Source organism: Orycteropus afer, unplaced genomic scaffold (genome assembly GCF_000298275.1).
Source record: "Orycteropus afer afer isolate SDZICR_OR568_19922 unplaced genomic scaffold, OryAfe1.0 scaffold00009, whole genome shotgun sequence".
NCBI lineage: Eukaryota > Metazoa > Chordata > Mammalia > Tubulidentata > Orycteropodidae > Orycteropus > Orycteropus afer.
Genome location: NW_006921596.1, coordinates 2,000,035 through 2,008,579, shown reverse-complemented (window position 1 = coordinate 2,008,579; position 8,545 = coordinate 2,000,035). Strand labels below are relative to the sequence as shown.

General features: G+C 41.4%; 1 protein-coding gene across 1 annotated transcript in view; it reads left to right on the top strand.

The window, feature by feature from the left end:
• The window catches only part of ZNF536 (zinc finger protein 536), a 363,327-nt gene extending 355,345 nt beyond the window's left edge, over window positions 1-7,982 (top strand). The window contains exon 4 of the mRNA XM_042781867.1: window positions 7,738-7,982. Coding sequence (XP_042637801.1) covers window positions 7,738-7,982 — 245 coding nt within the window. The remainder of the gene's footprint in view (window positions 1-7,737) is intronic.
• The last annotated feature ends 563 nt before the right edge of the window (window positions 7,983-8,545 follow it).

The following is an 8,545-nucleotide window of genomic DNA, read 5'->3' as shown; positions in this document are numbered from 1 at the left end:
AAAATGAATTTGTTCTGTAAACATTCACCCAAATCACAATAAAAAAATAAAAATTAATTGACCAAAAAAAGACATGAAGGAAATAAAAGACAAAAAATGGATGTCAGAAGAGACTCTGAAACTTGCACTTGAATGGAGAAGAGCTAACATGAATGGAAGAAATAATGAAGTAAAAGAGCTGAACAGAAGATTTCAAACTGCAGCTCAAGGAGACAAAGTAAAGGATTATAATGCAAGACCTGGAGTTAGAAAACCAAAAGCAAAGAACACTCTTGGCATTTCCCAAGCTGAAAGAACTGAAGAAAAACTTCAAGCCTCGAATTGCAATATTGAAGGATTCTTTTGGAAAAGTATTAAATGATCATGAGAGCATCCAAAGAAGATGGAAGGAATACCAGAGTCATTACACCAAAAAGAATTGGGTCAATGTTCAACCATTTCAAGAGGCAGCAGATGATCAAGAATCAATGGTATTGAAGGAAGAATTCCAAGCTGCACTGAAGGAATTGGCAGAAAACAAGGCTCCCGAAATTGCTGGACTACTCACTGAGATGTTTCAACGAACAGATGCAATGCTGGATCCACACACTCATCTATGCAGAAATTGTAAGACAGCTACCTAGGCAGCCATCTGGAAGGGACCCACAGGAATCCCTCTCTTTGGCCGTTGGCCTCTTGGTTGGCCTCTATATTGCTCAGGCAAGTCATTATTACAGTGGTCTTTTAGCTCTGCCAGAAAGGCTTCTGCCCAAAGGCACTCAGTTTTCTCACTCCATGGGCTGGAAAACCTGTTGCTCTGTCTTGTGCTGGTCTCTTTGATCTCCTGTCTCTGCTGCCACCATCTCTTTGATGTCTCAGTGCAAGGATCTTGGGTGCAAAGGATGCACTCCACTTCTGGTTTTTCTTTCTTGATGGTACTAAGATGTATCCCCCTTTCCACCTCTGGGATGGCTCATTTTAAGGCTAATGGGATGGCAAAACTGCTTAATCCCCATATTGGGATTCTGTACACATTATTATTATTTTTTGTACAGTCCCACCTACACAAGAATGTCATGTACTTTATTTACATTATTGACAACTATCCAATCCCCTGGGAGCTCTGGTAGCATAGTGCCTAAAGCACTTGACTGCTAACCAGAAGGTTGGTGGTTCAAACCCACCAGCCACTCCTCAGAAAGAAGATGGGGAAATCTACTTCCATAGTGATACTGCCTTGGAAACCCAAGGAGGGTTGCTATGAGTCGGGTCCAACTCGACGGCACATAACAACAACAACAACATCCAGTCCCCTTGGTGGGTCACAAGCAGCTCACACACTCACGTTTGTGTTGTCCCACCTTGTCCTCTGGTAGGAATCACAAACACCATAGGTAGAAAAGCCATATTAAGTACTTCACTGCACCACAGTGATCCAACAGAAGGTGGAAGGTACCAAACAATACCATTAATATCACATGCAAGTAAAATTTTGTTGAAAGTAATTGAAAAATGGTTGCAGCAGTACATTGACATGAAACTGCCAGAAATTCAAGCCTATTTCAGAAGAGGACATGGAAAAAGGGATATCATTGCTGAAGTCACATGGATCTTGGCTAAAAGCAAAGAGTAACAGAAAGATGTTTACCTGTATTTTATCAACTCTGCCAAGGCATTTGACTGTGTGGATCATCACAAATACAGATGCCATTGCAAAGAATGGGAAGTCCAGACAATTAAGTGTGCTCATGAGGAAACTTTACATAGACCAAGAGGCAATGGTTCAAACAGAGCAAGGGAATACTGTGTGGTTTAAAATCAGGAAAAGTGTGCACCAGGCTGTATCCTTTTACCATACTTATTAAATCTGTATGCTGAGCAAATAATCTGAGAAGCTGGAATATAGGAAGAACAATGTGGCATAGGATTGGAGGAAGACTCATTAACAATCTGCCATATGCAGATGACACAATCTTGCTTGCTGAAAGTGAAGAAGACTTGAAGAACTTACTGATGAAGAACAAAGACTACAGCCTTCAGTATGGATTACATCTCAGCATAAAGAAAACAAAAATTCTCACAACTGGACCAATAAGCAACATCACAATAAAATGAGAAAAGATTGAAGTTGTCAAGAATTTAATTTTAGCTGGATCCACAATCAGTATCCATGGATGCAACAGTAAAGAAAACAAATGATGCACTACACTGGGCAAAACTGCTGCAAAAGACAGCTTTAAAGTGTTAAAGAGCAAAGATGTCACTTTGAAGACTAAGAATGTGTGTCTACCCCAAGCTATGGTATTTTTGCTAGCCTCAAGGCACATAACAACAACAATAACATATGAATGTGAAAGCTGGACAATGAATACAAAAGACTGAAAAAGAATTGATTCATCTGAATTGTGGTGTTGGTGAAAAATACGGAATATACCCTGGACTGCCAGAAAAATGAACAAATCTGTCCTGGAAGATGTGCAGCTGAAATGCTCCTTAGAAGTGAGAATGTCCAGACTCCATCTCTCATACTTTGGCCATGTTATCATCCTTCTTCCTGAAGCAGGATGTCATGGTTGTTAAAGTAGGGGGTCAGAGAAAAAGGGGAAGATCCTTTATGAGGTGAATTGGCACAGTGGCTACAATGATTGGCTCAAGCATATATAATGATTGTGAGGATGGTGCAAGCCTGAGCAGTGTTTTGTTCTGTTGTGCGTGAGATCACTGTGTCAAAACCGACCTCATGGCATCTGACAACAACAACAACCACCTCCGTCTGATTTTCTCCAGGCCCCACACCTAGCCCATCAGAAAAGTCAGAAAGCTCCCTACAGATCGCCATGGGCTCCTCTGCTGCCCCAGCTTTCAGGCAGATCCCTTCTTCGGTGAAACATTTGTACATCACAGTGAAGGGTTCAGTGGAGCTCTCAGCACTGGGTTTGTTCTGAAGCCCTTGCTGATGCTCTCTGACCAAAAGCCAACAGACCTCAGGATCACTGGTTTACGCCAATATCTCAGCTTTCATATGGACAAATGGTATAGAGAAGTTTTAAACTTCTCATCCAGATTTAGCTGCACTCAGAAATGTACCACGTTTCCAAAAGAGTTTTGCATAGCAACAGCTTTCTGTTTAGGAATACATGTTCCCATCACCAAAGGACCAACCCTTCATTTAAATTTGATTCTTGGGAAAATGTCAATGCCTTCTGCTAGACCCATCAGAGCTCTTCACGATTACCTCCCTCAGGATGGTCCTCTTATTTCTTCAAAACACTTCCACCTTAGTCTCATGAGAACTTCTCGACAAACAGCCCAAAGAGAGAGAGAAACAGAGACAGAGAGGGAGGAATCCTACAAAAATTCATTGTAATTATGTCTAAAGGAACACATTATCTGTGCATATCCTATAAAAACATAAGGATTTTGGACCATTAAATGGTCTTTGTACCTTATGAAGGAGCCCTTGTGGTGCAGTGGTTAAAGCACTTGGCTGCTAGCCAAAAGGTCAGTTGCTTCATGGGAGAAAGATGTGGCAATCTGCTTCTGTAAAGATTTACGGCCTTGGAAACCTTATGGGACAGTTCTACCTGATCCTATAGTGTTGCTATGAGTCAGAATTGAGTAGATGGCAGTGGGCTTGGGTTGAGTACCTTATGTCTGTTGGAAGTTTGTGTGAAAGCCAAACTTTCCAGCTTTGCGGTATCTTAACATCCACATCTGAACCATGGGGCTGATACCACCTGTTGACAAAGTTGTCATAAAGCTCATATATGAGGCTCAACATGCAAAAGTGTAGATAAGGAACTGTGGCATGTAGGCCTTCAGTGGACTTTTGTTACCACCATTTTTTGCTATGAAAACTCCAGCTACAAGATATATTGCAAGATCAGGATTTATTATGAGTCCAATATTTTATAGACTTCCTTCTGTAAATGTACACTTGCATAGATGTGTATACATTTACATATAGACTTCCATTTCACCTAAATGAAAATGAAAACCAATCCAAAATGAGTGTTTTGACCACTGACTTTTCCAAATCTCAGAACACTGTACATATTTGATTCTACCAGAAAATAGAGACTCAGAATATAAACATAGGAAAAGAAAAACATGATAAATCTTATAAAGTATATTGGTGGGGAAAAGGTACTAAATGCTTTTATGCCAAATTGGCAATTCAGAAAAGGCTTTCATTGGGCGGGGGGGGGGGGGGAACGCATGTCACATGGCTCCTGCAGAGAAGGAAGATTCCGAATGTTTTAGCATAGAATTCACACAGAAGCTTGTATTCAGCAATGACAATATAAATGCTAATAAACAGCTATGCTAGATGAACAGAAACAGTGGGAGCATGGAAGAAACAATATGAATCTTGGTGACCTGAGGTATAATACCAGGTTTTGAGCATTTTGCTTCATAGTTCTACTAGTTAATTTGGATCATGTTATCAAGGATATTTATTTATTTATTAGCTTTACTTATAAATGCTTGTCATATCACAGTGATATTCACAATCAATAAGTTATTGCCAGGTGGTAAATACTTTGGTGAGTTAGCCCCAGCTTTATCTGAGCCTTGATAATTAGGATGGTGACCAGCCCACGTGAAGAGCCTGTAAGCCGCCACAGAGCTGTCCTTGGTGGAACACAGAAAGCGCAGCCCGTATCTGGGAAGCTTTGGATAAAACTTCAGAAACTTTTCTTGGGTTTCCTGGTGTCTCAGTTCTTCTCCCAGGTTCTTCAGGATGATCTTCAACTGGTCCCGTGTCTTAATGGGCATCCCAAGTCTTCCCTTGAGACTACATGCTAACTCCAAGGTGATGAAGAGCAGTGGCCATTTACATTCTTTGTACCATCCTAACTCTACCTTGGAACCGTGAGTCTCACTTCTTCCCCGTCCAACCCCAGGCCTCCCCTGTCATTCATGGGAGAGGTGAGGAAGCCCTAAGGGTGGTTCTGAGTTGCAACAAGGCAGGAGGGCAATCACACTGGTGAATCTTTCTTTTACTTGACTATCATGGTGCTATAATCGATCATTTGTGCTCTTCTCACTATGGTTAGTCTTCTGGGAAAGGCCAAGGGCAAGCACACTCTTATTGTGCTTCATTTTGTTCTTCACTACAAAGGCCACAGATTTGCAAATTGGCTTTTGCAACGAGGAAAGTTGATCAAATTCAGTCTTATGGTAGGTACTACAACAGTAGAAACAAAAGAAGCAGAAACTACCCAAAGCTTTATATTTTATTAAAAAAAAAAAAAAAAAAGAAAGCAAAGTGAAACAGTAAGATCATAATTCAGTCTCATGAACAGTTCATTACTGCTTGCTCTGTGCCAGGTACTGGGCTTGGTTTCAATGATACCGAGATGCCCCAGAACTCAGAGCCTTTCAGGGGGACCAATGTGCATACAATAGTGCACAGAATAGGCATCCCATTGAGCAGAGTCTTGAATGAAGGGTGAGCTGGGGGCCTGCAGAGAATGGAAATGGCATTTCAGGCAGAGAGTAGCATAAGTAAGAGCATGGAGATGCATAGAATGAAACCTACTTCTAGGAACTACTTAATGGTTTGGTTTAGTGTGGTGAGAGAGGTGATGATGGGACTAACTATGAAGATCCTGGTTATCTGTGAGGGGATAAGTGGCCATCACTGATCGGGGGCAAGGAAATCACAGGCTGACCTACTGTTTTAGATGCTCACTCTGTTGTCTCCTGGGAGGATGGGCAGGAATTATGGGACTGGGAGGCTGAAGGCCTGTCTGTGGGCTGCCATATTCCCAGTGTAGGCCAGAGCTAGCACAGACGTCCTTGTTCTCTGAAGGGGAGAGTGAAGAAAGATTTACAAGCAGGAATTGGGCCTTGAGGCCATTTGCCAAGAGGCAAACTGATTCTTGCAGCCTAGTAAGAAAGAAGCAAAAATCTAGCATTTTGCAATTTGGTGGGAAAGTGGGCTTTAACTTTCAAACATTTGGTTGGCCTTCAGCTTCTTAGAAAATAGATTGTTTTGCCAAGTAGATTGCATGGGCCTTCTGCTATTACTGCTCTAGAAAAAGTGCTGAATATGCTGTTTGGATGTTTTCTGGGGTAAACGTTTGGCCCATTTATTTACTTGTTTATTTTTCTGAGCAAATGAAACCCAGCCATGGGCCTTGACCTTGCTTGGTGCTGGGTGGGACAGCACTCATGAGCTTCCAGGAATGGTACATCAACAGCTTCCCAGCATGGGGGGTGGGGGATACGGCATGATTGCCCAAACCAGATGCTTTACCAGCTCCTCAAGGTGGCAGAAATGTGTGCATGGCCGCTGCAATTTCAAACAGAGCAATCAAGCTTGGAGGATTGGATGGATTTCCACAAGAATCCACCTTTCCTTCCAAATTGGTGCCTTTCTAGAAAAAGTTTGATTTCAAGGGTAACTATTCAGAATCCAATGTCTTTAAAACTTGGGCTGGCCTTGATTATCTGAACATCCTGGTCCCTGCCCTGATACCTTCTGCTGCTCCCACCTGAAACCCTGGGATTCCATAAATCACTCCAGCTCAGCACGTCCAACTCTGTCCAAGAGCAAGGCTTGGGCAACAGCCATCCTTTATCACCACCCCAAACACAGACTTCCTTGTTGTGCTTGTTTTTGTTTGTTTGTTTTTTATCAATAATGAATTACTGTGAGGATAAGAAAGTGAACCAGCTTTATGTTGAGACCTGAGTCAGACACCCAGATGGAGCCATTTATGGTTTTTATGTAAAGTAGGGGTCAGCAAAGGATAAACTGTAAGCCAAATCTATTTTTGTACATTTTGAAAGCTAAAAATGATCTTCACAATTTTAAGTGGTTGAACAACAAAAAAATAAGCACAATAAGAATATTTTATGACACATAAAATTATATGAAATTCAAATTTCAGTGTCCATAAATAAAATGTTTTTTCACCAATAAAAAGCTTGTAGAAATTCTATTTTCTCTCTTGTTATATAATTACCTACATAGTATCCTCAATTTTGCCTCTTGGCCTGCCAACCCTAAAACATTTACCAGCTGACCTTTTATAGAAAGAAAAAAAAAAAAAAAAAACCACCAGCTCCTGGTATAGAGGGTCCAGGTATTGGCGTCTTTGCCTTCTGTGCAGAAAGTCTGAATTTAAAACTCTGACCAGGGTGGAAGGATCATCTTTCAAATTCCTTTTCATGTGTCAAATATATTAGATTGACATATCCTTTAAATGATGGTTTTCACAAAACAGTAATAATGTTATTTTTTATTGTTATTTTTAAAAAACATTTTTATTATGATTTGGATGAAACTTTACAGAGAAAATTGCTTTTCCATTCAACAATTCACATACACATCTTATTTTGTGACATTGATCGCAATCCCCACAATGTAACAGCACTCTTCCCACTTTCTCCCTGTGTTTACGGATGCCATTTGTCCTTCTCTCCTATTCCTTTCCGCCCTCTGAACTTTATCTCTGGGCAAATGTCGGCCTTTGGATCCTATGGTTGATTGTTGGGAGGAGTGCGTACTTCCCTGATCTGGGGGTTCCAACACTGTCTCAGTAAGCCTACTGTTTTTTATTTGGAGTTTTCTTCTACTACTATTATTATTTACTGCTATTATTTTCACAAATATTACTGATAATCTTATAATTATAATAGCATAATAATTGTAGTCACATTAATAATAATGACCGTGCTTATTTGGGCCTTGGGGGTGGGGGACGGTGAACAGCAGGGCTAACTGGCCACACTTTCTGTCCACAGGTCACAGGCCCTTCCAGTGCCGCTACTGTCCCTACAGTGCCTCTCAGAAGGGGAACCTGAAGACCCACGTCCTCTGCGTACATCGCATGCCTTTTGACAACAGCCAGTATCCCGACCGCAGGTTCAAGCGCTCCAGAGTCGACACAGAGGCTTCTGGGAGTTTCGAGGAAGCCACAGCTGTCAAGGCGGGGAGCTTAGCAGAGCTAACGGAGGAGGGCAGCAAGGCCCAGGAGGAGCGCAACTGAGCAAACCAATCTGAATATTGCAGTATTATTTTACACCGTGTTAAGGTTATGCAACTGGTAAAAAAGAGTTTGGTAACTGCATTCCAAGGGAAAAAACAAAAATCATGTAAAACCCTCCCCCACCCCCAAGTGTATAGAACATTAAAACAAATAAATAAATATATCTATATATATTAAAAAAAAAAAAAATATCCCCAGCCCTTGAAAATGGCTGCTAAACTGTTACCCGGCAACAAGTACTTCCAAACAATGCAGGTGGAAGAAAAGTGATTTCAAAAATGCTTGGTATCTTCCGAGCTCTCTAAGGCTGGGGGCCCTTCCAACCCTAAAGTCATCTTTGTCCAAAAATAATGCTCTTAACCGAAAAACGATACCATCTCAATGATTTAGTGTTGCCTTGAAGATGGAGGGGCTGTGTTTTCATTGTTGAAAACACCTTTATAATCTGACACCAGCTGCTATCATTTGCCGAGCACCATAATGAGATGTGTTGGGAGGGAGCGCGGTGCCAGTCAGACTGGAGCGGTCACTGCAGAGAAAATCAATTCACGTGGTGTCGCAAC